Source organism: Protomyctophum parallelum (genome assembly GCF_964188405.1).
Source record: "Protomyctophum parallelum genome assembly, chromosome: 15".
NCBI lineage: Eukaryota > Metazoa > Chordata > Actinopteri > Myctophiformes > Myctophidae > Protomyctophum > Protomyctophum parallelum.
This window is the reverse complement of record NC_139710.1, coordinates 49525145-49542854: the sequence shown is the minus strand read 5'-3', so window position 1 is coordinate 49542854 and position 17710 is coordinate 49525145. Positions and strand designations below refer to the sequence as shown.

Below are 17710 nucleotides of genomic sequence, written 5' to 3'. Positions count from 1 at the left end.
TGTGTGTGTGTGTTAGGTTGCACACAGGTGGTGAAAAACTATTCAACGATTTGTGCCACATTTTCACGATTTTTCAAAAATAGCAGATATCTGCTATTTTTGAATAGCTTTCAAAAGCATAACATAATGCTATATAAACGCCAAAAGGGGTTCCCGCCCAGTATAAATGTATCCAAATGAACCCAGCAGTTACATTTGTGCACTTTCACATGGTTCTCTGCTAAATGAGAACCATGTGACTTTGTTGTTGCCCTGAGTGTGCACTACTCGAAGAAAACAAAAAAGAGAACAAAAATGTTAATTGAGATCCCTACATATACAAGCATTTAAACAGTCTTTTAGTCTGAGCTCAGTCGCCTTACTAGTCTCCAGAGTTTTGTTGTGGAATTCTTTTCAGTTACTTATTCTTTACAGTATACAAGTACTGCTGCAGGATAGCTCTGTGATAGACAACCTCCGACAGCTCCGACAGATTCTCCTTGATTTGTATGATCTCTTGAAGGTTTCGCAGCTTGTTTTAGAAACAGAGTTTCCGTGTTTGACGGCTGTCACATAACTGTGACCCCTCCTTCGTCAACCCTGGCCTTCATCAAAATAAATAGGGCCGACTCGGTCTGAGAGCATGGCCGTCCTGGCGCTTCCGCTCGCTCTGTGTGTGTTTTGGCATGCGACACCGTCACACCACGGAGCATAGATTGGGCATCCAGAGACCCAGAAAAGAAAGGAAAACTGTCGAGCGAGATGCAAATCACCCCTCCTCCTCCTCAGGAGCAAGCTGCTTGGTGGTTGGTCGTGCAGACTCAGTCACTGTGTCTATGTGATTGTGCTGCCCCCCCCCCCACCACCCCCCACCCACTATACCGCTTGTGAATTATTGAGCTGGTTTTGGGGAAGCCGTCCCACTGAGCGTGGCCTGGATATTTTTAGCCCAGAGTCTCTAAGTGGAGGTCTGAGAAACAACACTTATGGGGGAGACACTCCCTGTTTCTCGACCATACAACCCCCCCCCCTACACACACACACACACACACACACACACACACACACACACACACACACACACACACACACACACACACACACACACACACACACGCACACTCTTTTCATCTCTTTAAATATAAAGCTCTTTTCTCCCCTCATTTCTCCTGCCCTCTTTTGGCTTGGTTTACTCCTCTGGTCTCCCTCCAAGTGGTTTCTGAGCCCTCCTCCTTCACTGATCAAGAGGATGAGTCCTTGGTGGTGTGGCGTAAACACAATGTCTGGCTCATTAAGGGCTCTGTGCGAGCCGTTTCATATTTCAAGACTACACAGTAACAATATCCTTGGTGTCAATTTAAACACATAACTTATAAGCCCTATATAATATGTACTCTTGATGAGTATCTAAAAATAATGTTGCAATGCAAGGGGGTTCAGTGGGAACGGGAACGGCATTTCATATTCTGTGTGTATGTGTGTATAATATGTGTATGTATGTAAATGGACAAATACAGTGATTCTGATTCTAACCGATCTGCTATTTATGTTTCAGCACTTTTCACTATTTTGTACTCTGGTTCCCAAACCTTTTCACATCAAGGACCCCCAAATTGATACTAATTAGCCTGATTAGAAGAGATATGCCAGGGACCCCCATAAGAGAAGAATTTTACAGCTCTAGCGGTGATTCTCAACCATTTTAATTTCAAGAACCCTCAGTTTGATATGCATTAGGCTACGGACCCCAATTTAATGGCATTTTCTACCTCTGGGACCCCAACGGGTCCATTTGGTTCCATTTGTACACTCTCTGGTTCCTAACTATCATTTAGCTGGGGACCCCCTGGAACTCCCTCAAGGACCCCCGGGGGTCCCGCCTGGACCCCACTTTGGGAACCGTGGTGGCTCTAATGTTTGCCAATAATAATGGCAGCATGGCCAAAGTATAGGGATGTCAGGTTGAATGTGGTTTACTGTGAGACTGCTTACTGTAGCACAGTCAATTTTACACTCTATTTTCACTGAGGATTTCCTGGGTTTAATGTTGTCATGGCGACGGCTTACTCCCAGGTGCTTACATCTTTGTTTTCATGTTAATGAACTGGCAGCATCACTCCCTTCCTCTAGTCTTGTACAGCACTGTTCCCAAACTGTGGCTCGGGACCCATTTTTATGGGTCGCGACTCGAGTAAAGATTCCATTTAATTTGTCTACATAAAAAAATATATATATATATTTAAAAAAAATCACACCCATGTGAAGTGAGGGGCGCTCTTTAATCCATGATCTTGTTCCGGCCAATGAGAATCTGTGTCCTCACCTTCGTCTTCAATGTTTGTGTTTATGCAATGTTTATGTACACACACACACACACACACACACACACACACACACACACACACACACACACACACACACACACACACACACCCTCACACACACACACACACACACACACACACACACACACACACACTCAAAACTTTCCATTCATTGTCAATGACGTTTAATGTTTGTGTTAGGACAACGTTTGTGTTTACACGCACACTAAAAGCTGGACATGTTTGGGGATAGCGCCCCTCAAAAATATATAGACATTTTGAGGGGCGCTAGCCCCTCCTATAGACAGGTTTAGTGTTCAAAGTTTGTTTAGTAAACGCATTGACAATAAAGGGACAATTTACTTCATAATGTGTCGTCTACGTCATATTGTCTCTTTATTGTTAACGGCGCTTAATGTTTGTGTAGGCACCGTTTGTTTTACATCACCGTTACATCACCCATTGACAATGAATGGTTGAATTTTACGCAAGTGTCTGAGCAAATAGGCATTGTGTCCATTTCACGTCATGATGATGTGCGATGATAAGATCGCCCATCGTCATGGGTGTGATTTAACGTAAGCAAACCAATCTAAGAAATTAAGTAAATGTAATAATAATAATTAAGCAGTAGTGAAAATGGCTGAACTACAAGCTCACACTGCTCCGCGAAGATCTGCTATTAGATGTGCTTTAGATCTGGTATTTTCACTAGTTTGGGTCCTAGAGGCCACTGGTTCCATTGTTTGGGGGGGGGGGGTCCCCAACAATGGAACCACTGTTCTAGAGGCCACTGGTTCCATTGTTTGGGAGGGGTCCCCAACAATGGAACCACTGTTCTAGAGGCCACTGGTTCCATTGTTTGGGGGGGGAGGGGGGTCCCCCAACAAACTTATTATAACACTTTAGAACAGTTTTACGGGATGCACACTAAGATTAGACACACCAACAGACCGACATGTGAAAACAATGGTCAGACTACCGCTTGAACTGCGCTGCTCCCGTGCTTGCGGTTATGTTTAAAGGAGAATTCCATACTAGAAGGCTTTCTTACCTTTATTTGTAGTTGTTGCGTCCCCACCAAAGAGGTCCAGGTGTTCTTTTGTGCAAAGCGCATTATTAGGTATTTCCCCTACCATAAGCCCTCAATGAATTTAATTTAATTGCATTGAATTGAATGGGGCATTGGGGTGTTGTGCTAATTCGCTTATTGCCATCGCTCAAAAGAAGAAGAAAAAGCGGCACACTTTACTACTTATGTCGATGGAAATAAGCGAATTTGCACAAAAACCCAACCCAGCCCCCATTGAGGGCTTATGGTAGGGGAAATAGCCAATAATGCACTTTTGCACAAAATAACACCTGGACCTCTTTGGTGGGGACGCAACAACTACAAAGAAAGGTAAGAAAGCCTTCTAGTATGGAATTCTCCTTTAAGGTTAGGGTTTGAAATAGGTTGTCGATGTCGGACTAATGACTGTCTGACCACCATATTTTATATTTCGGCTCTGCAAGCTATTGTGTTTTGTTTTTAAACGATTGAGCATTTTGAGCAATTTGGGAAAAAAAATGACAAACATCTTCTCTTTATGGGGGGTTCCGGTCTTTTCAGAGGCAGGGTCTGTGTCTAGTACATATCAATTTGGGGGACCTTGACACAAACCTGTTTGAAAACCAGTGTTCTAGGCTAGCTTGGAACTGCAGCAGTTCAAACAAGAAAAATGCAGAAAAATGCATTTAATACTCAAGATGTGTGATCACATGTGCGGGTTAAGGTATAATTCATATGTCCCGGATCTCTTCAGAGAGTCCATTGCTTCCAAAGTGTCCCAACTGCCTCCCCTCTTTCAGAGCTTTCCAGTCTGGGTGAAGAGGGCCCATTTATAATTTAAAATCCCTCCATAATTCATCCCTTTCCACTCCATGCTCCTTGCTCCATCCCTCCTTTCTCATCTAGTGCAAATTAGCATGAAATCTGTGTCTGTGCGCCCCAAAACGGAAACGAAGCAAACAGGCGAACGGAAAGAGGATAGAGGGTGTATTTGTGTGTGTGTGTGTGTGTGTGTGTGTGTGTGTGTGTGTGTGTGTGTGTGTGTGTGTGTGTGTGTGTGTGTGTGTGTGTGTGTGTGTGTGTGTGTGTGTGTGTGTGTGTGTGTGTGTGTGTGTGTGTGTGTGTGTGTGTGTGTGTGGTGATGGTGGTGGGGGGGTTTAAGTCATGTTCAGTGCGATGGAGATGGCTCAGTGCTCATTTCCATAGCACAGAGTGTGATTTGATGTTTTATGACATATTGAGTCTAATTTGTAGCCTAAAGAACTAAACAGCTGTGGCCTATTTTTGTTTAGCTGCGTTGCAGTGATGTCACCATCTCGCTCTCGGTGGTCAGTGTGCAAGCGCACGTCAGGAGCGGTTGGCTCGGTGCGGGATGAGGCGGGCGCCACGGGTTGTTAACGGCCATCAGATTAATCCGATAAGTCAATTAGACTGTGCAATGTTTACTCTAAAGTACACAAGGATGATCGTTAAATGTGTATTCGTGCACTGCTGTTCAATTGGATTTAATGCTCTTTTACCATAATGTTTTATTTTTTTTATTTTTTTACAAAACATTCACATTGCTAGATGATATTATCTGATGCCAGTTGTATAACTATAGGCTTAAAGGTCTCTTTTGTGACTGTTTAAATTAAAATAACATTTTAACTCCAGAGTTAAATTAACACATTTTGCTGTGGACTCTTGAAATGGTTAGGGACAAGAGTTAAATTAACACATTTTGCTGCGGACTCTTGAAATGGTTAGGACAAGAGTTGAATTAACACATTTTGCTGTGGACTCTTGAAATGGTTAGGACAAGAGTTAAATTAACACATTTTGCTGTGTGCTCTTGAAATGGTTAGGACAAGAGTTAAATTAACACATTTTGCTGTGGACTCTTGAAATGGTTAGGACAAGAGTTAAATTAACACATTTTGCTGTGTGCTCTTGAAATGGTTAGGGACAAGAGTTAAATTAACACATTTTGCTGTGGACTCTTGAAATGGTCAAGATGAAAATAAACTGTACTAGTGTTGTTTTCAACTAACAGATGTTGGAGAATATGAAAGCGTCTTATTATAATCTTGACATCTTGAATTACTAATGTTCAGGTACTGTTCTTTTTTTATGGCATCACTCTGCAGGAGTCTAGCTAGCAGTCTGTACGAGCGTCTGTCTTTCTCAGGTCACAACACTACTATATCTTTAACATAATATGTGAAATATTTCGTTTTATAATGGATGGAAATGGGTTCCGATTGCGCTAAAACGCCATGCCCAACTTTGGAGTCGTATGTCCTAAATGACCCGTGATGACACAAGCTAGCCAGAGGGGGTCCGAGATGGAGCCATGCCATTCCCATGGAGAATTCTTGGCGTTTCTGTAACTCACAGTCGGTGTATATAATGTTAACAAGCAGCAGCTTTAAAATTCACTGTATGGCCCCCATGCTAAGGCACATAAACCAGAGCCCCAGAGCATGCTAAGGCACCTAAACCAGAGCCCCAGAGCATGCTAAGGCCCCTAAACCAGAGCCCCAGAGCATGCCAAGGCACCTAAACCAGAGCCCCAGAGCATGCTAAGGCACCTAAACCAGAGCCCCAGAGCATGCTAAGGCACCTAAACCAGAGCCCCAGAGCATGCTAAGGCACCTAAACCAGAGCCCCAGAGCATGCTAAGGCACCTAAACCAGAGCCCCAGAGCATGCTAAGGCACCTAAACCAGAGCCCCAGAGCATGCTAAGGCCCCTAAACCAGAGCCCCAGAGCATGCTAAGGCACCTAAACCAGAGCCCCAGAGCATGCTAAGGCACCTAAACCAGAGCCCCAGAGCATGCTAAGGCCCCTAAACCAGAGCCCCAGAGCATGCTAAGGCGCCTAAACCAGAGCCCCAGAGCATGCTAAGGCACCTAAACCAGAGCCCCAGAGCATGCTATGGCACCTAAACCAGAGCCCCAGAGCATGCCAAGGCACCTAAACCAGAGCCCCAGAGCATGCTAAGGCACCTAAACCAGAGCCCCAGAGCATGCTAAGGCACCTAAACCAGAGCCCCAGAGCATGCTAAGGCCCCTAAACCAGAGCCCCAGAGCATGCCAAGGCACCTAAACCAGAGCCCCAGAGCATGCTAAGGCCCCTAAACCAGAGCCCCAGAGCATGCTAAGGCACCTAAACCAGAGCCCCAGAGCATGCTAAGGCACCTAAACCAGAGCCCCAGAGCATGCTAAGGCCCCTAAACCAGAGCCCCAGAGCATGCTAAGGCACCTAAACCAGAGCCCCAGAGCATGCTAAGGCACCTAAACCAGAGCCCCAGAGCATGCTAAGGCACCTAAACCAGAGCCCCAGAGCATGCTAAGGCCCCTAAACCAGAGCCCCAGAGCATGCTAAGGCCCCTAAACCAGAGCCCCAGAGCATGCTAAGGCCCCTAAACCAGAGCCCCAGAGCATGCTAAGGCACCTAAACCAGAGCCCCAGAGCATGCTAAGGCACCTAAACCAGAGCCCCAGAGCATGCTAAGGCCCCTAAACCAGAGCCCCAGAGCATGCTAAGGCACCTAAACCAGAGCCCCAGAGCATGCTAAGGCACCTAAACCAGAGCCCCAGAGCATGCTAAGGCACCTAAACCAGAGCCCCAGAGCATGCCAAGGCACCTAAACCAGAGCCCCAGAGCATGCTAAGGCACCTAAACCAGAGCCCCAGAGCATGCTAAGGCACCTAAACCAGAGCCCCAGAGCATGCCAAGGCACCTAAACCAGAGCCCCAGAGCATGCTAAGGCACCTAAACCAGAGCCCCAGAGCATGCTAAGGCACCTAAACCAGAGCCCCAGAGCATGCTAAGGCACCTAAACCAGAGCCCCAGAGCATGCTAAGGCCCCTAAACCAGAGCCCCAGAGCATGCTAAGGCACCTAAACCAGAGCCCCAGAGCATGCTAAGGCACCTAAACCAGAGCCCCAGAGCATGCTAAGGCACCTAAACCAGAGCCCCAGAGCATGCTAAGGCAGCTAAACCAGAGCCCCAGAGCATGCTAAGGCACCTAAACCAGAGCCCCAGAGCATGCTAAGGCACCTAAACCAGAGCCCCAGAGCATGCTAAGGCACCTAAACCAGAGCCCCAGAGCATGCTAAGGCACCTAAACCAGAGCCCCAGAGCATGCTAAGGCCCCTAAACCAGAGCCCCAGAGCATGCTAAGGCACCTAAACCAGAGCCCCAGAGCATGCTAAGGCACCTAAACCAGAGCCCCAGAGCATGCTAAGGCACCTAAACCAGAGCCCCAGAGCATGCTAAGGCCCCTAAACCAGAGCCCCAGAGCATGCTAAGGCACCTTGTGTGTGTGTGTGTGTGTGTGTGTGTGTGTGTGTGTGTGTGTGTGTGTGTGTGTGTGTGTGTGTGTGTGTGTGTGTGTGTGTGTGTGTGTGTGTGTGTGTGTGTGTGTGTGTGTGTGTGTAGCTAATCTTGCATACCACTAGACGCATCAGGATCATGATATCACATTGTCAGGTGATAGATAGCATGGGTTGTACTGTATAGTCATGTATTATTCCGATTTTTTTCCCCTTCTTATTCCATTCCGATTGGCTATGATTGCCTTCAATTTCTGTAATCGTAAATGCAGCGTCCAATCCCTAAATGGAGCCAAAAGCTATTGACCCTGGACCCATAGGTGGCGCCACAAATGCTACATGCTTTTTTTTCACCAAATTCATTGGGTACACTTGAGCTTGTGAATCATGTCAAACAGGTTTTTGTCTAAGCCAATGACTCTAATTACAGATGGATAATATTTAAGCCTTTAATAATATTGAGAGAGCATATTATTGTCGAGGTGCCTCTATAGAGGCAGTCCCTCCCCCTTTCAGAACAACCAACGGCCCAGGAAATGAAATGCAATGCATTCTGACCATAGGAATGTAGGATAGTATTTATTTAAAGACGGTTACGCCGCGGACAAAGCCAACTCGGATCGTGACAAGTCATGACAATGAACACAATGTTTTGGGGGCCGATCAAATAATTTATAAGAAGAAAAACAAAACAAATAGTGTTATGTCTCCTGCCTTTATTTTCTTCTTTCTAATGATTTGATCGGCCCCAAAATATTGTGTTCATTGTCATGATTTGTCACGATCCGAGTTGGCTTTGTCCGCGGCGTATAAACCGTCTTTAAATAAATACGTAAAGAAAATCCTATGGTCAGAATGCATTGCATTTCATTTCCTGGGCCGTTCGTTGTTCTGAAAGGGGGAGGGACTGCGCCGCTCTATTCAGTATTTTAGCCGTGACGTGAGCGCCCCCTCCTGAGATACTTCCGGGTCCTACTTTTGTGTCGCTTTTGTGTCCCCATGGAGTTATACTGTGACGCTCCGTTGGACTAAATCTGAGACGAAAACAACCACGAAAGTCTAATTTTACCGCTTTCCTCGCAACAACAAAGCTGCGCTGCTCTCCAAAATCTGGCTGTGACAGGCCGTCTGCCCCACATGGAATACTATCGCCATTTTATTTGATTGTGTCAACTAAATCCTCATTAATGCAAACTAGATTCAACATACTCAAGCCTGCACACATTGTAAATATCCCCCGAAATATTTTACAGAGCAAATGGACTGTTGCCACCTTCAATAATAATGATAATAATAGTCTTTATTGTCTCCACATCATATATTTTTGTTGTCATGGACACTTGTACAAAACATTAATAATTACACTCGAGTTGGAAGCATTAAGACCCATTTTAACCCTCTATAGCTTCCTTTCTGAAAAATAACGTCAATTTAAAAAGATTCACGCGTTTAGATATTCAATTTACAATGAGATGCGGACGGGAGCTGGTGCCACTTGGACCCGGACGTAACGTAGCACTACAAAATGACGTCGGACTTAAATACTCAATAGAGAGAAGTTAGGCAACCTCTCTGGTGGAGATATGCTCTCCCTGCGGTGGGATCAGAATTTAAATCGCCAAAGTAACTAGTAACTAAACTTTTCAAATAATTGTAGTGAAGTAAAAGTACACATTTTGGCTCTGAGATTAGATAGAATTGAAAGTACTGGAAATTGGAAATACTCAAGTAAAGTACAAATACCTCAAAATTGTACTTAAGTACAGTACTTGGTTACCTTCCACCACTGAATTTGTCCAACTAAATTACCCAATACAGTCAATACGTCAATTATATAAAAGAAAAATATATATACAATATAACCACCAACCTCTAAACCTGCTGTCCCTTTGTTTGGGCATTGCAAATGTGTGTTTATTTTGGTACATGTTCTTCACACAAATACAAATGTAAAACGAAAAAAAATGAATGAAAATGGCAGATCTACAAGCTCACGATGCATGATTGTGATCGACTATTGTGGGCTCTTTTTTTGCTATGAATACCAGTATGCCTTGAGATTTTGTTTTGTATGTCCGTGTGCTCTTTGGCACAGAAAAAGGTTTGAAAAGGACCGGTGTACACTATGGTACAATGTGTACGGTGTACACTATGGTACAATGTGTACGGTGTACACTATGGTACAATGTGTACGGTGTACACTATGGTACAATGCAGCAGTGGGATCAATGTGTGAGCATACCAGCACTCTCTAACAATACAGGCCCCAGCATGCCTGGCCAAGTCGCCTGGCGCTCTGCACAGACAAAACAAAAACTCATGAAATGGCTCGGAGGGCTGGTTTGAATTTGATTTGTGTGCTGGCATAAAAAGATGTTCATTTTTATGTCATTGTCATGTGTTGTCTTTGCTGCTGTTGATGATATGTACTGATTATGGATTTTTGTTTTTACTGTCTCTCCACAGATGCAATCAATGAAAGTAATTTGGGTAAGTGGCACGCTCTTGAGTCATGACTCTTTTTTTTATTTCACAAACCATAGTTTTGTAGGTGCAATGGGAAGAATCCAATGTTTGTTTATTACGGCTGCATGCCTCACAATTATAATAATAATAATATAATAACATCAATGGTAAATGGTGCATTTATATAAGCGCCTTTATCCAAGGCGCTTTACACAGATTGTGCATTACATTCACCTATTCACAGACACACACACACACACACACACACACACACACACACACACACACACACACACACACACACACACACACACATTCATACACCGATGGCAGCGGAAACCATGCAAGGCACCAACTAGCACATCAGGAGCAATTAGGGGTTCAGTGCCTTGCTCAAGGACACTTCGACACTAACTCTGGAGGAGCCTGGGTTCGAATTGGCAACCTTGAGGTTACCATCCAGCCACTCTACCGCTGAGCCACCGCCGCCTGCAATAACATGATATCCTGGCTGATGCCATGTACTGCACTACCATTTCACTCACAAATGTGTACACTCAAAGTTTACAGACCTGCAAAAGGGTCCATTTGGTTTCCTAATTATAAAGCATCTGGGGGACCCCCTGGAACCAGACTGGGGGGGGTCCTGCTCGGACCCCTCCTTGCTAACCACTGCTGTAACCATAGAGTATTAAAAGCTCCGCCCCCTCCGCTATTCATGTCAGTGGAAGTTGCTCAGTGGCGTTTTGAAGCACCCGGAAGGCTGCCGGAAGGACCGTCTATTTCCGCATTTTTTCGCTGATTCAGCATTGACACCAAGTTTTGGTGTCCGGAAATGCGGAAGTGCAGCTGGGCTTTAACATTGGGCGCTCAGTTCGGTTGAAGTGCAGCTGGGCTTTAACATTGGGCGCTCAGTTGAAGTGCAGCTGGGCTTTAACATTGGGCGCTCGGTTGCACGGGGTTTCCTCGTCAAGAATCCACGGCTCCGCCTGCAGTCCTTCCTCTTACCACTAGGGCCCAGCGCTTCAACGTTGGAGTGCCTATAGCTGGCCCCTTGGCTGTAACCCTCAGACAGGTAGGTATGTGTCTGTGAGGATGATAATGTGTGATTAACGCAGTACCACAGGATGTCGGGTAAAAGCATGCAGGTTCCTCGCATTCCAGGATTCCACCTACTGCACTGTGGAATGTTCCTGGGAAGATCCGGCTCAATGAGAGTTGTGAAAATAAGTACAAGTGTTTCATTTAAGATGCTTGTGGTGCCCCTTGGGGCAGACTTTACTTCACTAGGACCCATTTAAACAAGCCCTACATGGGCCTTATTCGCTGTATAACAGATGGCAAAAAATAGCAGATCTGGTCAGCTTCAAGGTTCAAAGCTCACAGTCACAGCCTCAGGCAGAAAATCTGTAACGATCAAAAACATTGCTGTAGTTCCAATAAGCCAATTGAACAAGGAGCTTTATACCAGTACATGCTATTCATGTGCTCCTCTTCTGTTTCATATGTCCTTTACCTGGACATAATTATCGACTGGGCGTGCGTGCACTTGGTTTCTTCAAATCAAAACCTCCTAAACTTGACTGTCACTTTTCTTCGGTTGCCGTAATAACGTTCTTGTACTTGGGCAAACATCATGCCCCTCCTCGTGTGGGACTACACTGAGGTTAAAAACGAGCACGTCGAAGTCTTTGCACACCGTATCTGACCCAGGGTCTGTGTCACGGACAGCCATGATGGGTTCATATAGGGGAGAGAAAGACTCGTGCCTTTCCTCTCTCTCTCTCTCTCTCTCTCTCTCTCTCTCTCTCTCTCTCTCTCTCAACACCAGGAACTGAAACCAGTCTAACCGGCCTACTCCTTATTCTTGTGTCCCTGCCTTCCTGATTAGAGGTCTCCTCGGGGCGTAATGACAGAATTGTGCTGCTGTCAGTTCCTGCTGCTGAGAGTGGGCTAATAGTCACGTTAGCCCTGCGCAGCGTGTCATTAGCTCTCCACCCGTAGCCCCAATGAGGGCTAAGTCTGTCATTTCAGGGCTAAATCACAGGGGCACTCAGGAGATCACAGTCACACCGGTGAACGCTCTGAGGCTGCAGTGTTTTAGCGCCCACCCTTCCCTCCCTGGCGCTGTGTCGCACTTGATATGCGCAAGCTTGCGATATTGTGTTCTCGCGGAGGAATTGCTGACATTGACACTGAGAAAGAGAGAGAGATGGAGAGAGAGAGTGACAGATATTCCGATTGGGGGGCTATACTGATACTGGGGATCATTTCATCAAAGTTCATAATTCGAAAACACACTTGCTCATTTCTGTTTTTTCCGCGATCGACTGATTCACGGTTATCACTCCGATGATTAGCGGGGCTAGCGCGGCAGCCGTCAGAGCTCTGGCTAATCTGCTTTGATTATTAGCCTAAGCCTCCCCACGCTGGGCTCGAGGAGTGCACGCTGGCTGATGAGAAATTACGCCCTGCTCATATTTGTATTTATGTAACTTTGGAAATTGCTTGTCAAACTGATACGGACAGCGTGTGGTTCACTTCAGATCCTCCCTGCGGAGTATCTGTGGCCTTCATCCATCCTCGACACATGACAGACGGACGTCCGTGTGAATTACATCTGGTCGTTTATTATAATAGAAACGGCTGCACATTTTTACAACCTTATTGGTCACACTGGGCACATTTTCAAAATTATTAGTTATTATTATTTATTTATTTTAATGCATAAAATGGCATATCTTACAAGCTAGCACAATGTGAAGTGTTTATGAGCTTCTACAGTAGACTGGCTATTTGGAATACATAAAGTATATAGGGCTAAGTGGTTAATATTAACAAAAAAATAAAGAACTTGCCCTGAAGCCAAAACTTCATAAGAAATAAAGCTGATCATGATAGAATTAACAGTTATTCGAGGGCTGCGGCTCCATAAGGCGATAAGAATTGAATCCTTCTTGATCCATGCCAGTCCATCTTAGCAAAGCTGTGTCAGTGAAGTGGACCCCCCCCCCCCGATCAGCAGCACGGCCACGTTATTATCATTATCCCATTCTGACCTGAGATCAGATTCATACGAGGTTTCCATTGGACACACACACTGGTCTGATTAACCCCATTCTGACCCGAGATCAGATTCTAAAAAAATGTCAGTCGTTCTTCGATTTTTCAAAAAAATAGCAGACCTACAAGCTCATATCGCGCCACTCGGTGGCGCGCTATGAGCTTGTAGATCTGCTATTTTTCAACAGCTAAAGCATGACATGATGCTAACACCAAAATGGGTTCCCCGTTCAGAACGGGTTAAACAATACATAACGCATCTTTTAACTGCGGCGCCATGACCTTTTTCTCTGGAGATTTGTTGTACCGCCTAACTTTGCCCTTTCACTGGGGGCATGTTGTGTAAGCGAGGGGGTTTCAGCAGCAGCAAAACATGAATAACATTGGTATTTGTGCGACAGGCTGCCTGCCGCTGAGTGGAGAGCTAACTGGAGCAGGAGAATGGTGCTGTTCGGCGAGGTTCACGGCTGTTATTCCTACAGCCCATGAGCGTGAAGGCAGCTAATGCCATCTGACAGTTCTGGAGCAAGAAGAGGAGGGCTGAGGAGGAGAGAGGGAGAGATGGAGGGAGAGAGAGAGAGGGAGGGAGAGAGGGAGAGATGGAGGGAGAGAGAGAGAGAGAGAGAGGGAGAGGGAGAGGGAGAGGGAGAGGGAGAGGGAGAGGCAGAGGGAGAGGGAGAGCGGGAGAGAGAGGGAGAGAGAGAGAGGGAGAGCGAGAGAGGGAGGGGATGGGGGTGTTAAAAGAGATAGAGTGGGATGGATGGATGGGGGGGATGGGGGGGGGGGGGGTTGTTGGATGAGGGAGAAATAGGGGATGAGCTAGATATGGACAAAGTGGTGGATGAGCGATGTGGGAGGGGTTGGGCCAAAGAGGCGATACTGTAGGGACCGCTATTGTTACTGTAGGGACCCCTATTGTTACTGTAGGGACCCCTATTGTTACTGTAGGGACCCCTATTGTTACTGTACGGACCCCTATTGTTACTGTAGGGACCCCTATTGTTACTGTAGGGACCCCTATTGTTACTGTAGGGACCCCTATTGTTACTGTAGGGACCCCTATTGTTACTGTAGGGACCTATTGTTACTGTAGGGACCCCTATTGTTACTGTAGGGACCCTATTGTTACTGTAGGGACCCTATTGTTACTGTAGGGACCCTATTGTTACTGTAGGGACCCCTATTGTTACTGTAGGGACCCCTATTGTTACTGTAGGGACCTATTGTTACTGTAGGGACCCCTATTGTTACTGTAGGGACCCCTATTGTTACTGTAGGGACCCTATTGTTACTGTAGGGACCCTATTGTTACTGTAGGGGACCCCTATTGTTACTGTAGGGACCCCTATTGTTACTGTAGGGACCCTATTGTTACTGTAGGGACCCTATTGTTACTGTAGGGACCCCTATTGTTACTGTAGGGACCCCTATTGTTACTGTAGGGACCTATTGTTACTGTAGGGACCCCTATTGTTCTCTGAGATCCATTGATTTTTATAATTTTTCAATGTGATTTTTTTTTACATTGAACGTGTCGTTTATTATCACACAGACCTAAATCTCCTCCTTAAAACGCCCACCATGAACCGCAGAGCAGACTTAGAAAAAGGTGGACAGATAGATGGAAGTTGACAATCTCTGGTTTTCAGGAATCCCAGCTCTACACTGTGTGTAGTTAGTCTGCATTAAAGCGTTAAAGACCGCCGCCTCACTCCGTCCGGGCTGCCATTTTGAGAGCCCAGCCAGTCTTTCAGGGAATTCCAAAGATGCTCCCTCAGGACAGACAGACAGACAGGTTTAACCCATTTTGCGCGGGAACCCATTTTGGTGTCGGCATCATGCTATGCTTTAGCTATTGAAAAATAGCAGATCTACAAGCTCATATCGCGCCACCGAGTGGCGCGATACGAGCTTGTAGGTCTGCTATTTTTGAAAAATCGAAGAACGACTGACATAGAAACATAGCTTTTTCAGAAAACTGTCAGGATGTAGAAGACATTTATAGAATCTGATCTCAGGTCAGAATGGGTTAAGTCTGAGGCATTTCCAAGATTGCAGGAGCGCCCTCCTCACCCCGGCCACCTGACAGAGGATGGCGGGGGGGGGGGGGGGGGGGGGGGGAACGGGAACCCCTGAAAGGTAATAACCTATTCTGAACGGGCACCCATTTTGGTGTTGGCATCATGTTATGCTTTAGCTATTTAAAAATAGCAGATCTACAAGCTCATATCGCGCCACCGAGTGGCGCGATACGAGCTTGTAGGTCTGCTATTTTTGAAAAATCGAAGAGCGACTGACATTTCTAGAATCTGATCTCAGGTCAGAATGGGTTCATCAGACCAGTGTGTGTCCGGCGGAAACCTCGTATGAATCTGATCTCAGGTCAGAATGGGTTAAAGCATCCAGCAGCGAAGTGGTAGAGAAGAGATAGACAGAGCAGACAGATGGGGGCAAAAAGGAGGAAGGATCCCCCACTGTAATTTGACAGGCTCCTCCGGTCCCACTCAGGGCTCCGCACCCTGCTGCTGCCAGCCTAACCTGTCATTAGGAGACGTGGCTGAGAGCGAGCAGAGAGGGAGACGGAGAGAGACCAGGACAGACAGACAGACAGACAGACGGAGAGATGTTAATGTGTTGACATCTTTCCTTCTCTAACCACTTAAAAACGGATTTATATACTTCACCATATATGTGAGGGTGTTTGTAAACTTGTAGAAAATGTGTTGTAAACTTGAGTATTTTTGGAAAATGTATGCCTATAATTGGTCCCGGGACACCCGGTTAGAAATGGAGAAGAAAATAAACAAAGAGGAAGAAATGGATGAAAACCGTGCATCTATCTATAGGCACTAGATGGTTTTAAACTGCATCTATCTATAGTCACTAGATGGTTTTAAACTGTGCATCTATCTATAGTCACTAGATGGTTTTAAACTGCATCTATCTATAGTCACTAGATGGTTTTAAACTGCATCTATCTAGTCACTAGATGGTTTTAAACTGTGCATCTATCTATAGTCACTAGATGGTTTTAAACTGTGCATCTATCTAGTCACTAGATGGTTTTAAACTGTGCATCTATCTAGTCACTAGATGGTTTTAAACTGTGCATCTATCTAGTCACTAGATGGTTTTAAACTGTGCATCTATCTAGTCACTAGATGGTTTTAAACTGTGCATCTATCTATAGTCACTAGATGGTTTTAAACTGTGCATCTATCTATAGTCACTAGATGGTTTTAAACTGTGCATCTATCTAGTCACTAGATGGTTTTAAACTGTGCATCTATCTATAGTCACTAGATGGTTTTAAACTGTGCATCTATCTAGTCACTAGATGGTTTTAAACTGTGCATCTATCTATAGTCACTAGATGGTTTTAAACTGTGCATCTATCTAGTCACTAGATGGTTTTAAACTGTGCATCTATCTATAGTCACTAGATGGTTTTAAACTGCATCTATCTATAGTCACTAGATGGTTTTAAACTGCATCTATCTATAGTCACTAGATGGTTTTAAACTGTGCATCTATCTATAGTCACTAGATGGTTTTAAACTGTGCATCTATCTAGTCACTAGATGGTTTTAAACTGTGCATCTATCTATAGTCACTAGATGGTTTTAAACTGTGCATCTATCTAGTCACTAGATGGTTTTAAACTGTGCATCTATCTATAGTCACTAGATGGTTTTAAACTGCATCTATCTATAGTCACTAGATGGTTTTAAACTGCATCTATCTATAGTCACTAGATGGTTTTAAACTGTGCATCTATCTATAGTCACTAGATGGTTTTAAACTGTGCATCTATCTAGTCACTAGATGGTTTTAAACTGCATCTATCTAGTCAGTAGATGGTTTTAAACTGCATCTATCTATAGTGACTAGATGGTTTTAAACTGTGCATCTATCTAGGCACTAGATGGTTTTAAACTGCATCTATCTATAGTCACTAGATGGTTTTAAACTGCATCTATCTAGTCAGTAGATGGTTTTAAACTGCATCTATCTAGTCACTAGATGGTTTTAAACTGCATCTATCTAATCACTAGATGGTTTTAAACTGCATCTATCTAGTCACTAGATGGTTTTAAACTGCATCTATCTAGTCACTAGATGGTTTTAAACTGTGCATCTATCTATAGTCACTAGATGGTTTTAAACTGCATCTATCTAGGCACTAGATGGTTTTAAACTGTGCATCCATCTAGTCACTAGATGGTTTTAAACTGTGCATCTATCTAGTCACTAGATGGTTTTAAACTGTGCATCTATCTAGTCACTAGATGGTTTTAAACTGTGCATCTATCTAGTCACTAGATGGTTTTAAACTGTGCATCTATCTAGGCACTAGATGGTTTTAAACTGTGCATCTATCTATAGTCACTAGATGGTTTTAAACTGTGCATCTATCTAGTCACTAGATGGTTTTAAACTGTGCATCTATCTAGTCACTAGATGGTTTTAAACTGTGCATCTATCTAGTCACTAGATGGTTTTAAAC

The 17710-nt window shown here is 44.8% G+C and overlaps 1 protein-coding gene across 1 annotated transcript in view; it reads left to right on the top strand.

Moving 5' to 3' along the window:
• The window catches only part of nr6a1a (nuclear receptor subfamily 6, group A, member 1a), a gene marked incomplete at both ends in the record, with an annotated part of 136491 nt that overhangs the window by 74413 nt on the left and 44368 nt on the right, over positions 1-17710 (top strand). The window contains 1 exon segment of the mRNA XM_083783550.1: positions 10141-10164. Within this exon segment, the coding sequence (XP_083639676.1) occupies positions 10141-10164 (24 nt within the window).